The sequence below is a fragment of the Xenia sp. Carnegie-2017 genome, unplaced genomic scaffold, assembly GCF_021976095.1.
Source record: "Xenia sp. Carnegie-2017 unplaced genomic scaffold, XeniaSp_v1 HiC_scaffold_22, whole genome shotgun sequence".
Lineage (NCBI taxonomy): Eukaryota > Metazoa > Cnidaria > Anthozoa > Malacalcyonacea > Xeniidae > Xenia > Xenia sp. Carnegie-2017.
The window spans coordinates 2,825,046-2,852,862 of NW_025813485.1; the positions used below are offsets into that span (position 1 = coordinate 2,825,046).

Genomic DNA, 27,817 nt, shown 5'->3' on the forward strand with positions numbered 1-27,817 from the left:
GGCATTTTTTGCTGGAAAATTAGGTCATTTAAAATTAAAAATGTTCCAACAACCCCCACCCCCTAAAAATATTTGGTCCGTACGCCCAAGGAAACACTTCATGTGATACAAATTATTTAACAGCTAAAACCAAGTTTTCTGTTTCAACACGACATTTTTAGCATTTTACTAAATTGTAAGAATGATATGTAAACAATAAAATGTCATTTTTTTTATGCGAATATATTTAAGTTGTAAATTGTGAATATTTAGTTTCGAATATTAATTAAATTTAAACAATGCATGATTGTGAATGAATATTGAAGAACTGTAGTACAAAATCATAAATTAGTTGTTGCCATTGTTTTCAATAACTTCAAAAGGATAGTTTCCTTCTTCATCCTTTTCCAACCCAAATTTCATTTCATCATTTTTGATGCTAACCCAAGGCATGAGGTCATTTTTAAATGCCTTTCCAATATTTCCATGTCTGTCAATGGCAATTCCTCCTGCGCGTCCGTCAAGTCTTTCTTGAACTAAATTCACAGCACTCTGTACAGCTTCCTTTTATGAAAAAAATAAGCAAAAGTTAAAACAAAAAAGGGAATATGGGTATCGGTTAAAACTGTATTGTTGAAATTTAATTTTATAAATTTCTTATTGGACGGTGTTTTATCACGATATCAAAAAAAACAGCAGTTGACCAGTCTTTGAACACTGTGGTAGAAATGTTAGGAATCGACAAAGATATTTTTAAGACTTAAAATGTTAAAAAAAGAGGAATTGTTTGTTAAAGGAATTTCGTTGAGATTTGAGAAGCGACAAAACAGTTGGGAAAATAAGTTTTTAATTTAGAGTAGAGCTTGAGATTGCATGTTCAGTGCAATCAAATGTTCTGCCGTGTACACGTATTAATCGACAGCAACATTTTCTTAAACAAAAACATGATTGAGTATGGGCTTGATATTCTTTTATCTATAAGTTGATTTCTTGTAGATTAAGAGTTTGAGGCATGCTCTTTACAACAAAACAAAGTCTATTTGCACGGTGGTGAGAAAAATCAGTAAACTTTCGAATGCAAAGCGACTTGAATTTTTGTCAAGAAAAGTGTTGAAAAAAAACTTGACTAAATCATATAATTAAATAAGTTGAACGTATCAGTTGATAAAATTGAATGGACTTGATAAATCACACAATCTTTGTCCACGTCATAAGTTTCATAACCTTACACAAAAAATTCAATAATATATAAAATACAATACAGCGAAACAATGAAAACAATTTTTAATATTTTGCATTACTTGGGCACTTCCTGCTTCCATTTCAATTACAACTTGTCTTGTAAAGTTCAATCTTATCAATTTCTCTCCAGGACCAGTTGCTGCAGCTGCTCCTTTATCATTTGCATATCCACCACAACCAACTAATGCAGTGTCACTAACACGACCTTTAAGTTTGCCGGCAATACCTCCTAAAATAATGATTAATTATGAATATGATGACATGCAGATAACAATGTAGAACTGAATTCATGTATGATTTTTTATATAAATATGACCTGTATATTTAGTCATTACCTGTTGACGTTGCACATGCCAACTTGCCATCTTTATCAATCGCAACAGCACCTGCAGTATCGCAAGTGTCAGTTTTTTCAGGTCTAATTTCAGGCGCATCAGCAGGAAAAGGTCCTCCCTCCATAAAATAGCTCACATAATGATCGAAATATTCAGGAGGAAGACGTCTCTGTCCATTTATCAATTCATTTGGTGAGCAACAAGGAAAACCTTTACTCAAAGCAAAATGCAAAGCACCATCACCACTGAGAGCACAGTGTGACGATTCTTCCATAATTTTTCGAGAAAGGCAAACTGGATTTTTGAAATATCGACCAGAAATTACTGCACCTACAGTAAACAAAAATTTTATCACAAATCTTCTTATTTAATGACTGACTCTGAAGAGAATACTACGTTTTATCATATTTATTGTTAAATACTATCATAAGGTGTTGATTGTATAAAATTCAAATATAGCATGTGTCTTGTTTGCACCATTACAACACAGTTTATAACATGAAGTACATAGTGGTTTTAGTTTTCGTGGCAAAATCCAAAGTTAAAGTGTCTTCATATAGATTCAAACCTGTTTTTAAGGTGTACCCGTCCATAATCATTGCATCACATTCAACTTCTCCTTCACTGTTCAATGGAGATCCACGACCTATCATGAATAAGTCACTGCTCTCTAAAATTTTAACTGCTTTTTCAACAGCATCAACAGCAGTGCCACCATTCTGAGGTGATAAAAATAATCATAATGTTAAATGCAGTTAATAAAAATTATGACGAAATTTTTCAAACGAGTTACTTACCCTTAAAACTGCATATCCCTCTCTGGCTGATTCTTTCAGTTTTTCAAGGTATTCATTACTGATATTTTCTTTAATATGGTTGCTATAGACTCCTCCCATAACAATGATTGCGGGGCTCCATCGAAAACTTAAAAAAATTACCCATCATTAAATTTGATGCGTCACTTTAAAGCTTAGAAATTTATAAAATTGTATGGATGATGTTGTATGCTGATGACAAAGATGAATATGCAAAAAGTAAATTTTGCCTGATTCATGCATATCCCATAGTAAAGTTTTTCCTTTTTGTCTTAGTGTAGGAGAAATAAAAGTTGAATTGTCCCGTGCGCACTTTTTTCTTACCACATTTGAGAAAATTGATAATTAATACTACGAGAACTTATCAAAATTTTACTCTGTATTTGGGTTGACTAAAATTGTTTTATGTTTTGTGATTATTTCTTGATGAGAGCAGCAAAAAATAATCCCTCACTCTCAGACACCTCTAGTGGAGCATTCTTTGAAGAATCATGGAAAATATCTTGATGTACATAACTGCGTGTCACACTTAGACATTTTAGAATTCAAAATGATAACTGTGCGTTAAGTTTTCTCCAGAGAACTAATTTTGCATATTTCACACAATTTTGATATTTTCTTATACACAATGTGTTTCACTGTTTGTAAAAATTCTTTCTATTTATAAACTCCTTAATATTCGTGGCTATCTAAGTATCATTAAATATAGGTAGCTTACATGCGTAGAATTTTTATATTGCAATAGATTATTGGCAGCTAACAATAACACGAGAGGTTCTAAACATTTTTTCCAAACATCCGCAAGGCCGTCATGTAATTTTTCAGCACTGTTTATTTAGTGAAATAATTTTTGGCACAGATTAATCAGAGAGTCGAGCTTCTTATGTATTTGCAATCGACATGCTCTTGTACTTTCACAAATGCAGTATTAGAGTTAAATTGCTCTATCAATTGATAAGAACTAAAAAATACACATTAGAATTTGTAAGTCTTGCTAAACTTTACACGCCATATTATACCGAGACATTATATTTTCAGTGTATTTTTATAGTCATGCAACATCGTTCTAAAAAAAATAAGCATTAACATACTTAAAAAAAATCTATATTCTGAAATCTAATGGATTTATTGCTCACATCTGTCCTTTAAATAAATTGACATACTTAAAAAACTGTATTGTCTGAAATCTAATATATTTATTGCTCACATCGGTCTTTTAAGTAGTTCAAGATTATAATCAACACCTTAATGACAATAAGGTCGTTTGTACTTACCCATTATGTTAAAAATATTGAACAAACGTTTTTCTTGTTTATTTTTTGCTCGTGCTTTCTTTAGAAAAGTTCAGAGACAAGACCAACTATGTAAAGAGAAAAAATTATATTACTTTACAAATTTACTCCTAAACGGTCTTTGAAAAAGAAAATTTATATTTTTTCTTATAGCTTTAAAATGAAGTAAAAAATATTATATATGACAATTTTCTTAAATTGCAAGTATCTATCGTCTTATAATTACGCATTCAGAGACATGTAATCACGATTGACGCCATTTTAAATTTTAGGGCCTGTTCATATGAGCCAGGCTAGCCCGGTAGTAGCGAGTAGAAACTGAAAATCTTTAACAAAAATGTGTCTTCTTTAGAAATTTGAGTATTTTGCATTTTAAACACCCCTTAATTAATTAAAAAACGCGTTTGAAATCTGTTAGAATTAATCAGAGTATTTGAAAAGCAAATTTGACTCCATGATCAACACTACTTAGCTTAGAGACAAAGATAATATATATTTAACAATCTGTAACGGAGTCCAATGTTCAAAATTAGTTTTTATAAAACGATTCTTGCGATCATTTGCCATTCACATTAATTACTGACTTGCTACGCATGCGCAGACATGTCATGTGACACTGTTATCGATAGGTCTCGCCCTCTCGTTTACTATCAAAAATTTCTGACAACATCAAAGGTCAACATTCACAAACAGTGAGCAAAATTACAAATATGTTACGAAACACTATTTATTCGTGAGACAAAAACATTCAGCACCCCTTCGTTCCTCAGTGTTCTACCCTGAGGCTAATTAAAGTTTTTATGATCAAACTACCGAAATTCTTCCAGTAGACGGACTGCAATGTTTCTGACTACAGTATTCTTTGACCAAGATAAAATTTTGCCAAACAGGATTGTAATTTCTGGAATGAAGCGATTATATCAGTTTCTTATTTTGATATATATTAACCGAAATCAGTTGGCAAAGAAGAATTGACGCGGCTATCCGAAACTCTTGCTTAAAAGACTTTCGAAAGTTTTCTTCAGCAGATATTTTTGTAACAAATCATAGTCAAGTCAACAGTTATACTATATTTTAATTTTACAATAATTAATGTGTTGTATAATTGTTTAGGAACCTGTGATAAACGTTAATATATAATATAAACTGGTTTGAAGTGTAATTGGTTGGTTTCCTGATTGTACGGCTGTACGTACCTTTCTTGATTTCCGTATTGTACTGACTGAAAGGAACTGTACGTTTCTTTCTTGTTTGAACGAGATGGAAAAGGAGCTTCTGTTCTGTCTGTTGATCTTATTTTACTGACTGCCAAATGAATTTACTCTCCTGTGGGTTAAGTTGAAATACTTTAAATCGTTTTGCACTTTTCAGTGAGCACATTGAAAACAACACATTTCACACAGATATCATGCTATGCTGATGGCAGATGGCTTTCCCTTGAACAGAATTAAAAATACAACTCTTTGTTGTAACGGAATTTATCATTGTTTTGAAATGTTGAATTGAAACTAATTTAAAAGTTTAGACAGTTGCTTTACCAGTTTATGACCATGAAATCAGTAATTAAGTAAATTTATAAAAGATTAAATTAAGACGGAATCAAATTCAATGTTGTATTATATTTGATTATTTTACAATTTTATACGAAATGTTGATTAAACATACAATTTTACCGCCCATTGTGGACAACGTTAAAATTAAGAAAACAAAATCAATTTTATCTAATTTTATTCATCAATGGCGTCGTAATTTTCCCGAAAAACAATCCTAAGCAAATTCATCACAAATGTAATAAAAATGATAAAAAAACTGCAGGACATTTGACTTCTTCAGTTAATTTTATCGTCGAAACATGAAGTTCAAACTTTCAAAGCATCGAGAGAATATTTTCTTCAAGCAACTTAATTAATATCTAAGAGAATTTATTCCATTTCTGTTGGCAAGAAAAAACATACAACGGGAGAAAAGGAATCTAGTTCTTTCGTAAGAGGGATTGCGTTTCATATAATTAAGAAAGAAATGATGGGAAAAACATTTTGTCACAATGAAAAATTCACATGTGTTGTTTTTTAAAATGTAAGTTATATGATTGTTTGAAACGTTGGAATTGCGTCTACACTTGAGCAACAAATTTAAATAACTACGTAATCTACCATTTAATACTCGTATCATATAAAGATTGCTTCATGGTTGGTTCTTTTACACAATTCTTATTGTGCACTCGTTGAGAAGGTTTGAAAATGATTTCTTTCGTAAAGCTCGCGCGCTAGTTTGCAACCTTCTCAAACAAGACGTCAATTTCATAAAACTAGAAGTAAGAAATTATTCTACGAATCAGTCTGAAACGAAGCAATCATTTGCACAAAATTAAGTTTTAAAAATTAAGTTTTAACCTACACTACACAAAGTTCTTGTGATAGGTAACCATTTGTGATACAAACAGTGCGCAGTCCTCTCGAGTGGTCAGTAGAATTGCAATCAAAACTTTACACAGACATACACATTTATCAAGCATCAAAAAAATATTTAAATTGATAGAAGGAAAAGTTTCTTCTATGAGATCGATTATTTCAGTCTTTTTGTAAAATTCAGGTTTCAGTTTACGACTTTATTGAACCGAATAAAATTTTGCAAGACAGGAATGGTATTTCTGGAATGGAGCAATTATAAAAATTTCTTATTCTCCAAAAAATGAATTAAGAAAAATACAGATGAAAAATGGACGTTGGTCTTCGAAACTCCAAAAAGAAAATTATCGTAAAGATATTTGGTTGAATCAAATTATTTCAGTTAATAATTATTGTATTGCATCCTTACTGATAAACATGTAGTATACAAAGAAATTGTTCAAAAATTTGTTTTATAAACTTGTTCAACTTGTGTATAATTGATCAGTAAGTGTGACGGACTTTACGTACCTTCCTTGTTGGAGCAAGAATAAGGATGTTGTGTGTGTTGCTGTCAATTCACTTGCTGTCTAATAAAATTACTCTCCTGCAGCTAGAGTTAACATATATTCATATTGCTCACTGAACCCACTTAAAAACTACATATTTAACATAGCTATCATGGTTTTACTTTCATACAATAACATACTTTTTATTGAGTGCGAATGATGCCTTTTTGGATTTATTCAAAATAAGAGGAAATTTCAAAATAAGAGTTGATTATTTTTCTTATAATATAGTTCTGAGACAAATACGGCTAACCTGACGTTTACTCCTCATTTGACTCTGAAAATGACTACCGCTAAAGTTATCGACAACAACAAAAACAGTCCTTCTCAGGACTATACTGACCTGGACGATATACATCTACAAACATGTAACCATACTCCCGGGCTCAAACCATTTACTTTATCAAAATTATCTTCGGTCGAAACTCTATCATACGATGTCAAAATTAAGAAAAAGCAACCAACAACTATAGGTTCCTGAAACTTACCTCAAAAAATACCTAACTAACGTAAGCCTTTATTTTATTCCAAAATATTAGAGATATGAGAATTTATTTAAGAACAGCAACGTTAATAATTCTTTTGTAACACCAACAAAATCCACACGGTTTGACTCCTTCAAAATGTTTATTTAAAAAGAAAATACTTATTTATAGGAGGCGAAAATTTGGTTTTACTCTGAGATAAGATGGAGTGATTTGACAAATTCGATGTTAGTTGACGACCAAGCATGAAGCAACTATGACCAAGTATGAAGCAATTGCATAATGAGAACTTAAACAACTGAAATTCAACTTATTCAAGGACTAGCGGCATGCTTCCCAAAAGTTTTTGTATTCTATATACGATATCGACGAGTTTTATTACACTAATCACGCAAGATAAAATTTTGCATGACAAGAATGGAATTCTTGGAATGGAACAGCAATATGTAACTTTCTTAATTCTTAAATAATGTCATAAATTAGTTAGATGTTCAGTTGCAGAAAAAAGTTGATGTCAATCCTGGAAATTTAGAAGCCTCTTTAGCAGATATTTAATTTTGTCAAATTAAGCAAGTCAATAATTAATATATTTCATCTTTATAATCACTGATGTGTGGCATACAACGGAAAATGTGATAACCTTATTACATAAACTTGTTCAACTTGCAGATGAATTGTTTTCCTTCAATACATGTACAACTGTACGTACCTTCCTTGTTATAACGATATAGACCTGAAACATCTGTTTGTTCCTCATACACTTCAATCGTTCAATGAAATTATTTTCCTGCAGGAGAGCAACATGCAAATACCATTTAATATTTTGAAATATTTTATTCAGCCCTCATGCTGATCGCTTTAACTTATATAAAAATATAAACTATAAACATCGATGGAGCTTTTGAGTTCATTGAAGTTCGTTTAGGGTGGATTTGATTTCTTTGAATCTCCAAGAGCGATTTAAAATTCGTTTTTCACAAAAGTCGCTATCCAAATCGAGTAACAAATAACTTGTTACGGTTTTAAAAACTATTACTTTGTTAAACAAAAATAGAAATTCTAGCGGTATATGTCTGTAATATTTTCTTCCTTTGGAAAGAACAAAAATATAATTCATTTATTTCTATCCATTTTCGGATAAAATCTGACACTCCGGTATAACCACTGTGGAAAAACAAAACACGTTAAGACAGACGGCACCTATAGGTTAATTGACATACGTTAAATTGCAAAGATCATATCACACTGGAACCGCATAACAAAGAGGGCTATGGGGGTCGCTTAACAATTTTCTTTTGCCTTTCAGGTTTCAAATAGCTTATTTGCACCCAACTTAGGCGGTCGGTAACCTCTCCCTACTATGAGAATCCTAGTAACTCTCACGTGCCCTTGTATTCTAAATACCTGCGAGCTTGCGGTAAAACATTCACCAGACATCACATGATATGAACAGTGGCAAATTAGGGGTAGGAAAAATATATTATGAACTTTAATATTATATTCAAAATATCACGACGAGCTAAAAATACTATTTTAAATTGCCCGCAGTATGGCAAGCCATGATTAGCTGCATAAAATCTGTTATCCGTTAGTTGGTAATTTTGACTATTTGGTGTGAAAAATGCAGACCTTGCATTGAATTGGTCGGTGATCTCTGAATGTAAATAAAAAAGGTAGTTAAAGATAGCTATATCATAAAAATATAACGGAAAATAAAAAAGAGTTGGATTATTTTCAAATGCTTGGTGAAGCTATGAACAAAATATTTCTTTTTAAATGGACAACAGTGAGAGAAGATCTTGTCAAATGTTGAGTCAATCCTAATTTTTTTTGCAAGTTTATGGGGTTAAATAGACTTGAAGGAATCTTTATCGTTGGTATAATACATGCATATAGACACAACATTATATCGATATACTATTGAATTATACAGAGAGCTGATGAATATGCATTTCATGCGGGCTTCCCGTAGATAATTCTGATGGTTTGTATATACCTATTGGCTGACTATTAAAATAATTTTACAAATTTTACTGCTCTGAAGAAAAACAGAAACAAATTACAAGAAATAAGACATCGACACTATGGCACAAACTTGAAGCTTGTGAGTTTTTTTTCTCTGTTGGCAGATAAATTTCTATATCTTGAGAATATAGCTGTGATTGAGCCAAGAAGAGTTATCTGCGTGTGTTTTTATTGGATCTAGCAAAATGCTAGTGGTAAAGCATACCTTTATACCTCGTGAACTGATTAAAAATTGACAATGGTATTCTTTGAAGTGTCACTTTTCGAAAGCAGCTATATAGACATGGAAAAAGAAATTTTTATGAGTTCAATATTTACCAAGAAATTAATGTACCAGTACTGGTTTGATATTTTGCCTATTTTGTAAGACCCAGCAAATATTCAGGGAAAAAATTAACCCCCCACACACACACAATAATTTTGGTTAGTCGGCAAATGTTGGCAAATTTGTAAAACAAAATCGGCAGGAAGATATAAATGATTAAAAACTTTATACTAACTACCCACATTGAGAAGTCAAATACACAAATTTAAACTTTGTCTAGATGTCTGAGTAAGCTATTGTATTTTTATTGGCAAATCTAAATAATTATTTTTAAACATGACATTGTAAATTTGTCACCATAAACATTTTGATCAAAAGTGGGTTATTTTGATTTTGCGCTGGCTGTCGACCGTAACATAATTGCTCCCTATTTGGATTCAACAGGATGTAATTTTTGTGTAAGAAATCCAGAAAACTGTTTGCTATCTGACTGACTTGCGAGTTTTCCTTTCATATTATAAAGTTCGTACCTTTTCCTTCCGTTAATCTTTCACTGAAGTCTCGTTCCAATATTATCTGGCAGCTTGTACTGTGGTTTGTCATCTGCATGGTTACATGGATTTGCATAATAGCCTTTATAAATGATAAACCTTTTATTTAGGACACTTTTTTATGCAAGTTGAGCAATGAAACAAAATGAAATGCGCTTTTTGATGTTCATGTCTTTCCAATATATCGGCATATTACGATGTTGCCACTCGGCAATTTGACATTCAACACCCCCACACCGCCCATTGTGATCACTTTGCAACGGTCCTGGAAAGAGTTACATGAACAAAATTAAGTTTTAAAAATTAAGTTTCAACCAACCCTCCAAAAAGCTCTTGTGATAGTTAACCATTTAAGATATAGACAGAGGCCTAGTCCTCTCGTGTGACTCCGCTTAGTGTTAGTGGTAAATAGAATTTCAATAATTACTACTCTGTTTATTCATCATTAAGAAAAAACAATGTTTGTGAAAATATTGGCAGAAATATCAAACCACTGAGTCAAAAATGCACAAAACTCATGCAAGTGTTTCTATTTGTCTCAGTCTAGTCAAGTTTTTTTTCTTATATGACTTATTCGGTTTTCTATGACTGAATGTGAAATTTATTTCTCCGGTGATTTTTGGTAAAAAATTCTGTTTTAGTTATATTTCGGCACGACGTAACAGTCTTGTAATTCATGTTAAAAAAGTCTGGTCTACAATGCACTTCACAAACCAACACGACAGCTATTTACCATTCTTTATAACAAAACGATCAATATTCCTCCCATAATGTTCAATATCATAGCACATAAACCGACGTTCAAAATCATAACCAAACGACGAAAGCACTACAATGAAAGTTGATACCACCATGTAAAATTTTTAGTCAAATCAGCGTCATACATAATACATTTGGCTTTATTACTCATATATTACTGCACAAGTGGATGAAAGACGCATGTCAATAATATAACCTTACTACATTACTAAAAATTAACATAAGGTGGGTTTTTATTACTTCTAAGACTGAACGCATTCCATAGAAGATAAATGACTTGAAGAATTATATTTATGCAAATACCAGCTTGCTGTGGCGTGTGGCTTACATCAAAAAAGCCAATTGGATCATAAAACTAATGATAATGATTGACAAAAACTTACTTAAAAAGGTGATTTGCAATACAGGTGTTGTAAAAGAGGTGACATTTATAGAAACGAGTGAATTGCTAAACGTCAATGGCTAATCATTATATGCTACGCTCATGAATGTCAGCTATGTGCATGTATCTTTAATAAAAGCACAGAAGTTCAACTGCTCTTGGGAATTTAACATAGTTTCTAACAGCGAAATTTGTGCAATATGCACCCATGGGATTAACATTGTGATTAAGCATTGAGATAGAGACAAAACTTGAAATAAAACGAACTACTTGTTTCTCAATGTTCGAAAACAAGTGAAGCTTTGTGTTTTGCGTATTCGTAGTGGTAGCAACTATTTCTTGCTTATCTTCTATACATTAGTTTCCTTTGGATTAAAACGTCACCTGGAGAAGCATGTTGAAGAGCAGTTGGAACTTGAAACTGAATTTACCAGAGTAGAAATTTGCTTTTTGTTACATCTAACAAAATAGCTTAAAAGAACAGTCCATTACATTATTTCTTTTGATCAAATGCCCAGTTTCGAAGATAGTTATTGCACATGTCAGCCTCCTTTCCACAATGATTTAAGAATCTCCTAATTCCTTCGGTTTCGATGTAAGCTGCCTTGTACATTGCTTGTAAATATTTAAACTTGACGTGTTTAATCCAATTGCTTGTGAACCATAACATGTCTCCAGTTTCAAAGCCTGGCTCACATATATACATTCTAATGATTTGAAGACAGTTTGAGTAGTACACGTAATTGAAAATTGACACCCTTGACGTTTAGGACATGTTCTACGATGGTTAGAGCATGATCACTTGTGTCCTTTTGGAGTCCCTCATGAGATAAACATTCAAACTTCTATCAAATGCTCAGGATTCTAAATCCCATAGAACACACGCAATCATGCTCTAAGCCTTATTTAGTTACAAATCACAATAGTGGTATTAGAAACTTCATCAGAATCATGTCACGATGCACGTCAACTGTGTTGTACAATGAATGGGTGTCGTTGTAAGATTATACGTGATATCTCACGTGTAATCCCTTCATAAAAAATTGGTAGAACTCGAGCGATAAACAAAAGAAACAATGAAACACAGTACTGGGCGGGGGAGGAAGGAGGTAAACCAAGCCTGTCGGGCATTACTTGCTGGAAAGTTGAGTAAATTTGGTCATTTAAAATTTCGAATGTTCTAATCACCCCCCTAAAAATATTTGGCCTGTACGCCCAAGGAAACACTTCATGTGATGCAGATTAATTAACAGCTAAAACCAACTTTTTCTGTTTCAACACAACATTTTTAGCATTTTACTAAATTGTGGGAATGATGTGTAAACAATAAAATGATGTGTAAACAATAACGTTATTTTTTTTCATGCAAATATATTTAAGTAGTAAATTGTGAATATTTAGTTTCATATGCTAAAGTTCAACAGTGCATGATTGTGAATGAATATTGAAGAAATGTAGTACAAAATCATAAATTAGTTGTTGCCATTGTTTTCAATAATTTCAAAAGGATAGTTTCCTTCATCATCCCTTTTCAACCCCAATTTCATTTCATCATTTTTGATGCTAACCCAAGGCATGAGGTCATTTTTAAATGCCTTTCCAATATTTCCATGTCTGTCGATGGCAATTCCTCCAGCGAGTCCATTTTGTCTTTGTTGAACTAAGTTCACAGCACTCTGTACAGCTTCCTTTAGTGAAAACGTAATCAAACAAAATTAAAAAAAAAGAAGATTTGAAAATTGGTTGAATCTAGATAGTTGAAAATGTAATATTATAAATTGAGAAAGATATTGCTCAAGACTGAAATAATTTCTTTTGCATGTTAAAACAGATGGATTGTCGGAGAGAAGAAATAAGTTTTTAATTTAGAGTTTGGAGTGAGATTGGTTACAGTGTAATCTAAACTAAATGGTCCGTGTCGATTATTTTGTAGGCAATTTAGCTACAACAAACTAAAGCCTGTTTACAGGTTAAAAAGATCACTGAGCTTTGAAATTTAATGAGGCTTTGCAGGGTAAAGTAACTTTTTTGCGTGAAAACACAATAGCAATTGTTTATTCAAAAGAAAACTGGTGAAATCATAGAATCAAATCATTTGCACTTCTCAATTAATAAAAATGGAATGGACTTGTACAGTTCCGAGAGAAAATCACACTATTTTTCTCTACATCATTAGTCTCATGGAACTTAGCAAAAAGAGAAGATAAATCGTATATAAACGAGTCAATAATGCGTACAATACTCTTCAAGAAAACATAGAAAACTAAAATAAGTGATATTTTGCATTACCTGGGCACTATTTTCATTTTCTATTTCAATTACAACTTGTCTTGCAAGGTTCAATTTTATCAATTTCTCTCCAAGACCATTTACTGCAGCTGCTCCTTTTTCATTTGCATATCCTCCACAACCAACTAATGCAGTGTCACTTATACGACCTTTAAGTTGGCCGGCAATACCTCCTAAAATAATGATTAATTATAAATATGATGACATGTAGAAGATGCAGAACTGAATTCATGTATGATTTCTTATTATATAAATATGACCTGTATATTTAGTTATTACCTGTTGACGTGGCACATGCCAACTTCCCATCTCTATCAATCGCAACAGCACCTGCACAATCGCAAGTGTCAGTTTCTTCAGGTCCAAAATCAGGCGCATCAGCAGGAAAAGGTCCTTCTTCCATAAAATATTTTGCATAGTCTTTGAAATATTCAGGAGGAAGAACTTTCTGTCTATTTAACAATTCATTCGGTTCGCACCAATCCAATCCATTATTTTGAGCAAATTTCAGAGCACCATCACCACTAAGAGCACAATGCTGTGTTTTTTCCATTATTTTTCGAGCAACAAAAACTGGATTTTTGAAATTTCGACCAGAAATTACAGCACCTACAGTAAACAGAAAAGAATTAAAAAGCTTTTCACACTGATTTCTCACAATTTTAAGAGTATCAAGTTTATTTATATTTATTCTCGAATGATATCTGAATGCTTTGTAGAAAATGTAAACAGCATGTATCATGTTTGCCAATTTCTAATGAAGATGCACCGGGAAATACATTCTGGTTTTATTTGTCATCAAAAAAATTCAAAGTTAAAGTATCACAAATGGATTTTAACCTGTATCTAAAGTGTCTCCATTCATAATCATTGCATCACATTCAACTTCTCCTTCACTGTTCAATGGAGATCCACGACCTACCATGAATAAGTCACTGCTCTCTAAAATACTAACTGCCTTTTCAACAGCATCAACAGCAGTGCCACCATTCTGAGGTGATAAAAATAATCATAATGTTAAATGCAGTCAATGAAAATTCTGACAAAATTTTTCAAACGAGTTACTTACCGTTAAGACTGCATATCCCTCTCTGGCTGATTCTTTCAGTTTTTCAAGGTATTCATTACTGATATGTTCTTTAATATGGTTGCTATAGACTCCTCCCATGACAATAATTGCGAGGGCTCTATCGGAATCTTAAAAAATTACCCATTATTAAATTTGATGCGTCACTTTAAAGTTGAGCGATTTATAAAATTGTTTGAATGATGTTGCTTGCTGATGACATAGATGAATATGCAAAAAGTAAATTTTGTCCTGGTTCATGCATATCCCCTAGTAAAGTTTTTCCTTTTTGTCTTAGTTTAGGAGAAATATCCCGTGCGCACTTTTTTCTTACCACATTTGAGAAAATTGATAATTGATACTAAGACAACTTATCAAAATTTTACTCTGTATTTGGGTCGACTAAAATTGTTTTATGTTATGTGATTATTTCTTGATGAGAGCAGCAAAATATAATCCCTCACCCACAGACACCTCTAGTGGAGCATTCTTTGAAGAGTCATGAAAAGTATCTTGATATACATAACTGCGTTTCACACTTAGAGATTTTTAGAATTCAAAATGATAACTGTGCGTTAAGTTTTCTCCAGAGAACTAATTTCGCATATTTCACACAATTTTGATGTTTTATTTTACTCAATGTGTTTCAATGTTTGTAAAAATTCTTTCGATTTATAAACTCCTTAATATTCTCGGCTATCTAAGTATCATAGTAAAATTTTTACATAAGTAGAATTTTTAAATTGCAATAGATTATTGGCACCTAACTATAACACGAGAGGTTCTAAACATTTTTTCGTAACATCCGCAAGACCGTCATATAATTTTTCAGCACTGTTTATTTAGTGAAATAATTTTTGGCACAGATTAATCAGAGAGTCAAGCTTCTTTTGTATTTGCAATCGACATGCTCTTGTACTTTCACAAGTGCAGTATTAGAGTTAAATTGCTTTATCAATTGATAAGAACTAAAGAATACACATTAGAATTTGTAAGTCTTGCCAAGACTTTAGTACCTTTTTAACTAGTTGCAGTTTCAACGATTGCCACATTAAGAATGCAGCTAACAAAAATGGGTTTTTATAAATTATTGTACAACAAATAATTCGCCCTCGAAATCGCAGGAAATGCTGTTTCCAAGGCTCTGGATTTCAAAATTTTCCGGGGGAGCATGCCCCCGGACCCCCCTAGTGGGGTCGCGCCTCCGGCGCGAGATGGATTGGCGGGAGTGACTATTTTTCCTAGCTACGCCACTGAGTCTTGCTAATCTTTACACGCCATATTATACAGAGACATTATATTTTCAGTGTATTTTTATAGTCATGCAACATCGTTCTAAAAAAAACAAAGCATTAACATACTTAAAAAACTGTATATTCTGAAATCTAATGTATTTATTGCTCACATCTGTCATTTAAATAGTTCAAGATTATAATCAACACCTTAATGACAATAAAGTCGTTTGTACTTACCCATTTTTTTAAAAATATTGAACAAACGTTTTTCTTGTTTTTTTTTTGCTCGTGCTTTCTTTAGAAAAGTTCAGAGACAAGGCCAACTATGTAAAGAGAAAATATTGTACGCAGAAATTATTTTACTTTACAAATTTACTCCTAAACGATCTTTGAAAAAGAAAATGTGTGTTTTTTCTTATAGCTTTATAATTAAATAAAAAATATCAAGATCTTCTCAATATAAATATTAGAGCCCAACAAATAATTTTAAACATAGTCATAAACAATTTCTTTTTATGAAATTTATTAAGAGAGTGACGTTTTGTTTTTACTCAAGACATCTTCATACTAATTAGGAAGTTAACAAGAATATAGATATATATAGAGCTTTTTACATAGTTTGAGGTATCAGGTTACTGTGAATGTGTAAGTGTGATGTGATGTATTGTGTGATGTAAGTGTGATGTATTGTTAGGGTGAGGTGTTGAGACTAGAAAAGAGGGATGGAGCTGCCTTGGGTGTTAAGTGAAGGTTTTAGTTTGGAGATGAGGAGGCTTTCGTGGATCATGAGGTCGAATGTGTCTGGATATTTATATTGAGAATCCGTTTCCCCTGGCACCTCATTGGCAACAATATTGATATCTATCGTCTTATAATTAGGCATTCAGAGACATGTAATCACGATTGACGCCATTTTAAATATTAGAGCCTGTTCATATGAGCCGGCCTAGCCCGGTAATAGGCGATTAGAACCTGAAAATTTTTAACAAAAATGCGTCTTTAGAAATTTGAATATTTTGCATTTTAAACACCCCTTAATTAATATAAATACGCGTTTGAAATCTGTTAGAATTAATCAGAGTATTTGAAAATCCAATTTGACTCCATGATTAACACTAAGTAGCTTAGAGACAAATGCGTTAGGCATTCAAAGATAATAATCTGTAACGGAGTCCAATGTCCAAAATTAGTTTTTATAAAACGATTCTTGCGATCATTTGCCATTCACATTAATTACTGATTTGCTACACATGCGCAGACATGTCATGTGACACTGTTATCGGTAATTCTCGCCCTCTCGTTTACTATCAAAAATTTCTGACAAAATCAAAGGTAAATATTGTCAAACAGAGAGGAAAATTACAAATATTTTACGAAAGACTATTTATTCGTGAGATAAAAAAATCAGCACCCGTTCGCTCCTCAGTGTCCTACCCTGAGGCTAATTAAAGTTTTTAAGATCAAACTACCGAAATTCTTCCAGTAGACGGACTGCAATGATTCTGACTACAGTAATCACTGACCAAGATAAAATTTTGCCAAAAAAGAGTGTAATTTCTGGAATAAAGCGATTGTATCAGTTTCTTATTTCGATATATTATAACCGAAATCAGTTAGCAAACGAGAATCGACGCTGCTCTTCGAAACTCTTGCTTAAATGACTTTCGAAAGTTTTCTTCAGCAGATATTTTAGCAACAAATCATAGTCAAGTCAACAGTTATACTATATTTTTATTTTACAATAATTAATGTGTTGTATAATGGTTTAGGAGCCTGTGATAAACGTTAGTATATAATATAAACTTGTTTGAAGTGTGTAATTGATTGGTTTCCTGATTGTACGACTGTACGTACCTTTCTTGATTTCCGTATTGTACTGACTGAAAGGAACTGTACGTTTCTTTCTTGTTTGAACGAGATGGAAAAGGAGCTTCTGTTCTGTCTGTTGATCTTATTTTACTGACTGCCAAATGAATTTACTCTCCTGTGGGTTAAGTTGAAATACTTTAAATCGTTTTGCACTTTTCAGTGAGCACATTGAAAACATCACATTTCACGCAGATATCATGCTATGCTGATGGCAGATGGCTTTCCCTTGAACAGATTTAAAAATACAACTCTTTGTTGTATCGGAATTTATCATAGTTTTGAACAGCTGAATTGAAACTAATCTAAAAGTTTAGACAGTTGCTTTACCAGTTTATGAACTCAAACGTTTAACATTCCTGAGCAAACGTTACGTTTGACAGTCGTAACATCGGTTTTCAAATTATCACGAGAATCTCAAACCTAAAACTGTCTCAGCATAAATCCATCAGATATAAGTTTTTTAAGGTCGGTGTTTGCTATAAGAAATCTTGTGATTAAAAACTTTGTCAAATTAAGCAAGTCAATAATTAATATATTTCATCTTTATAATCACTGATGTGTGGCATACAACGGAAAATGTGATAACCTTATTACATAAACTTGTTCAACTTGCAGATGAATTGCTTTCCTTCAATACATGTACAACTGTACGTACCTTCCTTGTTATAACGATATAGACCTGAAACATCTGTTTGTTCCTCATACACTTCAATCGTTCAATGAAATTATTCTCCTGCAGGAGAGCAACATGCAAATACCATTTCATATTTTGAAATATTTTATTCAGCCCTCATGCTGATGGCTTTAACTTATATAGAAATATAAACTATAAACATCGATGGAACTTTTGAGTTCATTGAAGTTCGTTTAGGGTGGATTTGATTTCTTTGAATCTGCAAGAGCGATTTAAATTCGTTTTTTCACAAAAATCGCAATCCAAATCGAGACTTGTTACGGTTTTAAAAGCTTTTACTTTGTTAAACAAAATAGAAATCCCGGCATATGTCTGTTTGTAATATTTTCTTCCTTTGGAAGAAAACAAAATATAATTCATTTATTTCTATCCATCTTTATATAAAATCTGACTCGCCGGTATAACCACTGTGGAAAAACAAAACACGTTAAGACAGACGGCACCTATAGGTTAATTGACATACGTTAAATTGCAAAGATCACATAACACTAGAACGGCATAACAAGAAGGGCTATGGGGGTCGCTTAACAATTTTCTTTGCCTTTCAGATTTCAAATAGCTTATTTGCACCCAAATTCGGCAGTCGGTAACCTCCCTACTATGAGAATCCTAGTAACTCTCACGTGTCCTTGTATTCTAAATACCCGCGAGCTTGCGGTGAAACATTCACCAGACATCACATGATATGAACAGTGGCAGATTAGGGAAAAATACATTATGAACTTTAATATTATATTCAAAATATCACAACGAGCTAAAAATCTATTTTGTTGCCCGCAGCATGGCAAGCCATGATTAGCTGCATAAAATCTGTTATCCGTTAGTTGGTAGTTTTGACTATTTCTTGTGAAAAATGCAGACCTTGCATTGAATTGGTCGGTGGTCTTTAAAAAAGAAAAAGTTAGTTAAAGATAGCTAAATTATAAAAATATAACAAAAAATAAAAGAGAGTTGGATCATTTTCAAATGCTTGGTGAAGCTAAGAACAAAATATTTCTCTTTAAATGGACAACAGTGAGAGAAGATCTTGTCAAATGTTGCGTCAATCCTAATTTTTTTTTGCAAGTTAATGGGGTAAAATAGACTTGAAGGAATCTTTATCATTGATATAATACATGCATATAGACACAACATTATTATCGATACACTATTGAATTATATAACGAGTTGATGAATATGCATTTCCTGTGGGCTTCCCGTAGATAATTCTGATGGTTTGTATATACCTACTGGCTGACTATTAAAATAATTTTACAAATTTTACTGCTCTGAACAAGAACAGAAGCAAATTACAAGAAATAAGACATCGACACTATGGCACAAACTTGAAGCTTGCGAGTTTTTTTTCTCTGTTGGCAGATAAATTTCTATATCTTGAGAATATAGCTATGATTGAGCCAAGAAGAGTTATCTGCGTGTGTTTTTATTGGATCTAGCAAAATGCTAGTGGTAAAGCATACCTTTATATCTCGTGAACTGATTAAAAATTTACAATGGTATTCTTTGAAGTGTCACTTTTCTAGAGCAGCTATATAGTTGTGGAAAGAGAAATTTTTATGAGTTCAATATTTAACAAGAAATTAATGTACCAGCACTGGTTTGATTTTTTGCGTATTTTGTAAAACCCAGCAAATATTCAGGAAAAAAATTAAGTGTTCACATTTTAATAGAAAGAACAATTTGAGATGAAAATGACAAAATGAGATGTGTACCCCAAAGAATTATTTTTAAACATGACATTGTAAGTTTGTAACCATAAACATTTTGATCAAAAGTTGGTTATTTTGATTTTGCGCTGGCTGTCGACCGTAACATAATTGCTCCCTATTTGGATTCAACAGGACGTAATTTTTGTGTAAGAAATCCAGAAAATTGTTTGCTATCTGACTGACTTGCGAGTTTTCCTTTCATATTATAAAGTTTGTACCTTTTCTTTCCGTTAATCTTTCACTGAAGTCTCGTTCTAATATTATCTGGCAACTTTTACTGTAGTTTGTCGTCTGCGTGGTTACGAGGATTTGCATAATAGCCTTGATAAATGATAAACCTTTTATTTAGGACACTTGTTTATGCAAGTTGAGCAATGAAATAAAATGAAATGCGTTTTTTGATGTTCATGTCTTTCCAATATATCGGCATATTACGATGTTGCCACTCGGCAATTTGACATTCAACACCCCCACACCCCATTGTGATCACTTTGCAACGGCCCTGGAAGGAGTTACATGCACAAAATTAAGTTTTAAAAATTAAGTTTTAACTAACCCTCCACAAAGCTCTTGTGATAGTTAACCATTTGTGATATAGACAGAGGCCTAGTCCTCTCGTGTGACTCCGCTTAGTGTTAGTGGTAAATAGAATTACAATAAATAGTACTCTGTTTTATTCATCAATAAGAAAAAACAACGTTTGTGAAAATATTGGCAGAAATATCAAACTACTGAATCAAACATGCACAAAACTCATGCAAATGTTCTATTTGTCTCAGTCTAGTGAAGTTTTTTTCTTATACGAGTTATTCGGTTTTCTATGACTGAATGTGAAATTTATTTCTCCGGTGGTTTTTGGTAAAAAGTTCTGTTTTAGTTATGTTTCAGCGCAACGTAACAGTCCTGTAATTCATGTTGTAAAGTCAGGTCTAATGCACTTCACAAACCAACACGACAGCTATTTACCATTCTTTATAACAAAACGATCAATATCCCTCCCATAATGTTCAATATCATAGCACAGAAACCGACGTTCAAAATCATAACCAAACGACGAAAGCACTGCATTGAAAGTTGATACCACCATGTAAAATTCTTACTCAAAACAGCGTCATACATAATACATTTGGCTATATTACTCATATATTACTGCACAAGTGGATGAATGACGCATGTCAATAATATAACCTTACTACATTACTAAAAAACAACATAAGATGGGTTTTTATTACTTCCAAGAATGAAACGCATTCCATAGAAGATGGATGACTTGAAGAATTATTTTATGTAAATACGAGCTTGCTGTGGCGTGTGGCTTACATCAAAAAAGCCAATTGGATCATAAAACTAATGATAATGATTGACCAAAACTTACTTAAAAAGGTGATTTGCAATACAGGTGTTGTAAAGGAGGTGACATTTATAGAAACGAGTGAATTGCTAAAACGTCAATGGCTAATCATTACATGCTACGCTCATGAATGTCAGCTATGTGCATTTATCTTTAATACAAGCACAGAATTTCAACTGCTCTTGGGAATTTAACATAGTTTCTAACAGCGAAATTTGTGCAATATGCACCCATGGGATTAACATTGTGATTAAGCATTGAGATAGCGACAAAACTTGAAATAAAACGAACTACTTGTTTCTCAATGTTCGAAAACAAGTTAAGTTTTGTGTCTTGCGTATTCGTAGTGGTAGCAACTATTTCTTTCTTACCTTCTATACATTAGTTCCCTTTGGATTGAAACGTCACCTGGAGAAGCATGTTGAAGAGAAGTTGGAACTTGAAACTGAATTTACCAGAGTAGAAATTTGCTTTTAGTTACATCAAATAAAATAGCTTCAAAGACCAGTCCATGACATTATTTCTTTAGATCAAAATGCCCAGTTTCGAAGATAGTTATTGCACATGTCAGCCTCCTTTCCACAATGATTTAAGAATCTCCTAATTCCTTCGGTTTCGATGTAAGCTGCCTTGTACATTGCTTGTAAATATTCAAACTTGACGTGTTTTATCCAGTTGCTTGTGAACCATAACATGTCTCCAGTTTCAAAGCCTAGCTCACATATATACATTCTTATGATTTGAAGACAGTTTGAGTAGCACACGTAATTGAAAATTAATACCCTTGAGGCTTAGGACATGTTTTACGGTGGTTAGAGCATGATGACTTGTGTCCTATTGGAGTATTTCATGAGATAAACATTCAAATTTCTAATGCTCAGGATTCTAACTCCCATAGAGCACACGTAATCATGCTCTAAACCTTATTTAGTTATAAATTTCCATAGTGGTATTAGAAACTTCATCAGAACATGTCACGATGACGTCAACTGTGTTGTACAATGAATGGGTGTCGTTGTAAGATTACACGTGATATCTCACGTGTAATCCTTTCATAAAAACTTGGTAGAACTCGAGCGATAAACAAAAGAAACAATGCAACACAGTATTGGGCGGGGGTAGGGAGTAAACAAAGCCAGTCGGGCATTTTTGCTGGAAAGTTGAGAAAATTAGGTCATTTAAAATTAAAAATGTTCCAACCACCCCCCCCTAAAAATATTTGGTCCGTACGCGCAAGGAAACACTTCATGTGATACAGATTATTTAACAGCTAGAACCAATTTTACTTTTTCAACACGACATTTTTAGCATTTTACTAAATTGTGAGAATGATATGTAAACAATAAAATGTCATTTTTTTCATGCGAATATATTTAAGTAGTAAATTGTGAATGTTTAGTTTCGAATGTTAATTAAAGTTAAACAATGCATGATTGTGAATGAATATTAAGGAAATGTAGTACAAAATCATAAATTAAACGCCATTGTTCTCAATAGATTCAAAAGGATAGTTTCCTTCTTTATCCTTTTTCAACCCATATTTCATTTCATCATTTTTGATGCTAACCCAAGGCATGAAGTCATTTTGAAATGCCTTTCCAATATTTCCATGTCTGTCGATGGCAATTCCTCCTGCGCATCCGTCAAGTTTGCTTTTTTTAAGCAAATCCACAGCACTCTGTACAGCTTCCTTTAGTAAAAATATAATCAAACAAAGTTTAAAAAAAAGAAGATTTGAAAATTGATTGAATATGGATTGTTGAAAATTTAATATTATGAATTGAGAAAGATATTGCTCAAGACTTAAATAATTTCTTTTGCATGTTAAAACAGATGGATTGTCGGAGAGAAGAAATAAGTTTTTAATTTAGAGTTTAGAGCGAGATTGGTTACAGTGTAATCTAAACTAAATGATCCATGTCGAACATTTTGGTAGGCAATTTAGCTACAACAAACTAAAGCCTGTTTAGAGGTTAGAAAGATCACTGAGCTTTGAAATTTAATGAGGCTTTGCAGGGTAAAGTAACTTTATTTGTGTGAAAAAACAATAGCAATTGTGTATTCAAAAGAAAACTGGCGAAGTCATAGCATCAAATCATTTTCACTTCTCAATTAATAAAAATTGAATGGACTTGTACAGTTCCGAGAGAAAATCACACTATTTTTCTCTACATCATTAGTCTCATGGAACTTAGCAAAAAGCAAAGATAAATCGTATATAAACGAGTCAATAATGCGTACAATACTACACAAGAAAACATAGAAAACTAAAATGAATGATATTTTGCATTACCTGGACACTTTTTTCATTTTCTATTTCAATTACAATTTGTTTAGCGAAGTTAAATTTTATCAATTTCTCTCCCTGACCAGTTGCTGCAGCTGCTCCTTTTTCATTTGCATATCCACCACAACCAACTAATGCAGTGTCACTAACACGACCTTTAAGTTTGCCAGCAATGCCTCCTAAAATAATGATTGATTGTGAATATGATGAAATGCCGATGACGATATTTGACTGAATTTATGTATGATGTTTTGGCTATAAATATGACCTGTGTATTTAGTCATTACCTGTTGACGAGGCACATGCCAACTTGCCATGTCTATCAATTGCAACAGCACATGCAGTATCGCAAGTGAAAGCCTCTTCAGGATAAATATCAGGGGAGATATCAGGAAAAGGACCTCCGTTGTAAAAAAATTTAACATATGCCTCGAAATATTCAGGAGGAAGACGTTTTTGTTTATTTATCAATTCATTTGGCGAGCAACAAGGAAAACCTTTACTCAAAGCAAAATTCAAAGCACCATCACCACTGAGAGCACAGTGTGGCGTTTCTTCCATAATTTTTCGAGAAAGACAAACTGGATTTTTGAAATGTCGACCAGAAATTACTACACCTACAATAAACACAAATTTTATCACAAATCTTTCTTATTTAATGACTGACTCTGAAGAGAATACTAAGTTTTATCATATTTATTGTTAAATACTATCATAAGGTGTTGGTTGTATAAAAATCTGATATAGCATGTTTCTTGTTTGCACCATTACAACACAGTTTGTAACATGAAATACATAGTGGTTTTATTTCAAAAGTTTAAGTATCTTCATTCAAACCTGTTTTTAAAGTGTCCCCGTCCATAATCATTGCATCACATTCAACTTCTCCTTCACTGTTCAACGGAGATCCACGACCTATCATGAATAAGTCACAGTCCTCTAAAATACTAACTGCCTTTTCAACAGCATCAACAGCAGTGCCATCATTCTAAGGTAATAAAAAATAATAATATTGTTGAATGCAGTTAATGAAAATTCTAATGTTTTATAAACCAGTTACGTACCATTAAGATTTTATATCCCTCTCTGGCTGACTCTTTTAGTGTTTTACAACATTCACTTATATGTTTACTTAGACGTGTGCTATAAACTCCTCCCATGACAATGATGGCTGGGGACCCATCGAAATCTTAAAAAATTCACCCATTATTAAATTCAGAATCTTATTTTAGTGCTGGGCAGTGTCATAGCCAGCCCGCAAGTGATACTCTTGCTATGCAAACTTCAAAACATCATCATTGGTCATTTCTTTAGACATTTATTGTTTTTACAGTGAGTGATCACGGAAAAATGTTTGCATATATATATATATATATATATAACTAAAGAAAAAAGGAAAAAACTACAAACAACACCAAAACTACAACATTACACTCTAATAATATTAACACCAATCATAATCACAATACGGCAATACCCATGACAACGCATTCCACATCATCCAATCACATTAATCCACCGCTAATCCAATTAGACGCTCTAAGCGTCTACAAGGTAAAAGCAACTGTAAATAGATAATTTCCTCATTCTGATGAAGGCTCGAAGCAACGAGTTGAAAGCTCAATAAAATAATTTTCACAGCAATCCTGAGAAAATTTTTTTATATATTAAATGCCTGGATTACCAATTTTCAAACGTTTAAAGTTTGGTAATCCAGGCATTATTTTGTTTTTAAAAATAAAAGTTTTTCCGGATTTTATAAATAATTTTAATGAGCTTTTGACTCGTTGCTTCGAGCCTTCATCAGAATGATGAAGTTATCTATTTACAGTTGCTTTTACCTTGTAGACGCTTAGAGCGTCTAATTGGATTAGCGGGTGGATTAATGTGATTGGATGGAGTGAAATGCGTTGCCATGGGTTAACTTCTTCATTATAATGAAGGCTTGAAGAAACGAGTCGAAAGCTCAATAAAATTATTTATAAAATCCGGAGAAACTTTTATTGTAAATGGTTTGAACCCGGGAGTATCGTTACATGTTTGTAAATGTAGATCGTCCAGGTTGATATAGTCCTGAGAAGGACTGTTTTTGTTGTTGTTGACTGACGTTTCGACAACCTTAGCGGTAGTCATCTTCAGAGTCAAAGTTATTTTTGATTTTGAACATGTAAAATGGTGACTCCATTTTACTATCACCATAGTAAAATGGTGATTCCTGCACTTGAGACACAGGATGTACGGTACATACATATATATGTAATACGGGTGCTGGAAGATTTATGAAATTGTATGGAACTTTTGGTAATGACACAATATGTAGCCCAATTTTTTTTGTGTATATTTTCAGCCGAAGTTAGGACCAGCATAAAAATGATTTCTCAATCTCAGACACTTCAAGGAGAACATTCGATGACAAATTATCGGCACCTTGATTATCATTAACATTTTGATCTTTATCAGCACCATAATCACCAGCATCTTTCTTTTGATCATTACTGGTACTGGCGCCTTCTTTTTGACCACGTTTGGTACTTATACAATTTCCCATGATGCTAAAAATATAAGAAAAATTTACTGTACTGTCCATCTATGCAAGTTAGGAATTCCGAAAGCCAGGTTATTAATCAATTTAATGAGAAAAATACGAAGGTTAGCGATGATGAAATTTAACTCCAAAGAGAAGTTTATCCAATACACGTTTTTAGTCAGGAAAGAAAACAAGCTGAGACTAACATAGATTTTTCATAAAAAAAATGCAACAACTTCACAACATTACAAGCATCAAGGTTACCACAACGCAATTAAAAAAAGATCACAAGGCTTTGATGAAGCTCTTTTTAGAAAATTAAGACTCTGTCGCATTATTTCAGGACTTGGGTTTACTGTAATATATTTACCATGTGTTGATCAATGATCAAAGGCGTAACTAGAAAGCTACTTGAGGTGTGTATATTCATGTATTTAGCTGTGCCCTACTGATTTATTTTTAAAGTAAAATTGGCTTTCAAATGACAGTCAGGCGCAACTTAATATATAAATATACACCTACTCCACCCCCTCACCCACCCGCCATATAACGTTCTAGTGAAACTTGTGCTAATGATTGAACATTTCTGAAGACAGAACATGCAACCATTTGTAAATCTGATGACGTTCAAGGTCCTATAATATTTGCAGAGGAATGAATCAAAAACATTTTACAGCTTTGGCATGCAAAAGAAACAAGAAAACTGTGTCAAATTATCACGAGAAATCTCAAACCTAAAACTATCTCAGCATAAACCATCAGACATAAGTTTTCTTAAGGTCGGTGTTTGCTATAAGAAATGTTGTGAATAAAAAACTGTTTATGGGAGACGCAAAACTTTATCTTGCATTAACCCATCGACACTGTAACATCAAAATTATCTTTAGTCGAAACTCTATCATACGATGTCAAATTTAAGAAATAGCAACCAACAACTATAGGCTCCTCAAACTTACCTCAAAAGTTACCTAACTAACGTAAGCCTTCATTTTATTCCAAAATATTAGAGATATGAGAATTTATTTAAGAACAGCAACATTAATCATTTTTTGTAACACCAATAAAATCCACAAGAATTGACTCCTTCTATATACGATATCGACGAGTTTCTTACACTGATGACGCAGGATAAAATTTTTCATGACAAGAATGGAATTCTTGGAATGGAACAGTAATATGCAACTTTTTAATTCTCAAATAATGTCATAAATTAGTTAGATGTTCAGTTGCAGAAAAAGTTGATGTCAATCCTGGAAATTTAGAAGCCTCTTTGACAGATACTTAATTTTGTCAAATTAAGCAAGTCAATAATTAATATATTTCATCTTTATAATCGTTTATGTGTGGCATACAACGGAAAATGTGATAACCTTATTACATAAACTTGTTCAACTTGCAGATGAATTGTTTTCCTTCAATACATGTACAACTGTACGTACCTTCCTTGTTATAACGATATAGGCCTGAAACATCTGTTTGTTTCTCATACACTTCAATCGTTCAATGAAATTATTTTCCTACAGGAGAGCAACATGCAAATACCATTTTATATTTTGAAATATTTTATTCAGCCCTCATGCTGATTGCTTTAACTTATATAGAAATATAAACTATAAACATCGATGGAACTTTTGAGTTCATTGAAGTTCGTTTAGAGTGGATTTGATTTCTTTGAATCTCCAAGAGCGATTTAAAAGTTATTCT

The 27,817-nt window shown here is 32.7% G+C and overlaps 1 protein-coding gene across 9 annotated transcripts; it reads right to left on the reverse strand.

Annotated features, from left to right (window-relative positions):
* Window positions 1-134: 134 nt before the first annotated feature.
* On the reverse strand, window positions 135-27,624 carry LOC124446734 (isoaspartyl peptidase/L-asparaginase-like). 9 transcript variants are annotated; one of them, XM_046997599.1, is made up of 8 exons: window positions 27,553-27,624; window positions 26,014-26,138; window positions 24,651-24,775; window positions 24,424-24,574; window positions 23,874-24,203; window positions 23,593-23,765; window positions 22,911-22,989; window positions 12,438-12,698 (listed from the first exon to the last, which is right to left on the reverse strand). In XM_046997599.1, the coding sequence occupies exons 2-8, from the start codon at window positions 26,132-26,134 to the stop codon at window positions 12,559-12,561; spliced, it is 1,119 nt and encodes a 372-aa protein (XP_046853555.1). In that variant the 5' UTR covers window positions 26,135-26,138; window positions 27,553-27,624; the 3' UTR covers window positions 12,438-12,558. The 9 variants fall into 9 exon arrangements, with proteins under 9 accessions (XP_046853558.1, XP_046853555.1, XP_046853561.1 ...); XM_046997605.1 differs by lacking the exons at window positions 22,911-22,989; window positions 23,593-23,765; window positions 23,874-24,203; ... (1 more) ...; window positions 24,651-24,775; window positions 26,014-26,138 and adding exons at window positions 13,376-13,548; window positions 13,655-13,984; window positions 14,216-14,366; ... (1 more) ...; window positions 15,914-15,999; window positions 17,531-17,660 and having other exon boundaries at window positions 12,438-12,774; window positions 27,553-27,620; XM_046997607.1 differs by lacking the exons at window positions 22,911-22,989; window positions 23,593-23,765; window positions 23,874-24,203; ... (2 more) ...; window positions 26,014-26,138; window positions 27,553-27,624 and adding exons at window positions 13,376-13,548; window positions 13,655-13,984; window positions 14,216-14,366; ... (2 more) ...; window positions 17,531-17,660; window positions 20,505-20,527 and having other exon boundaries at window positions 12,438-12,774.
* Between the last annotated feature and the right edge of the window lie 193 nt (window positions 27,625-27,817).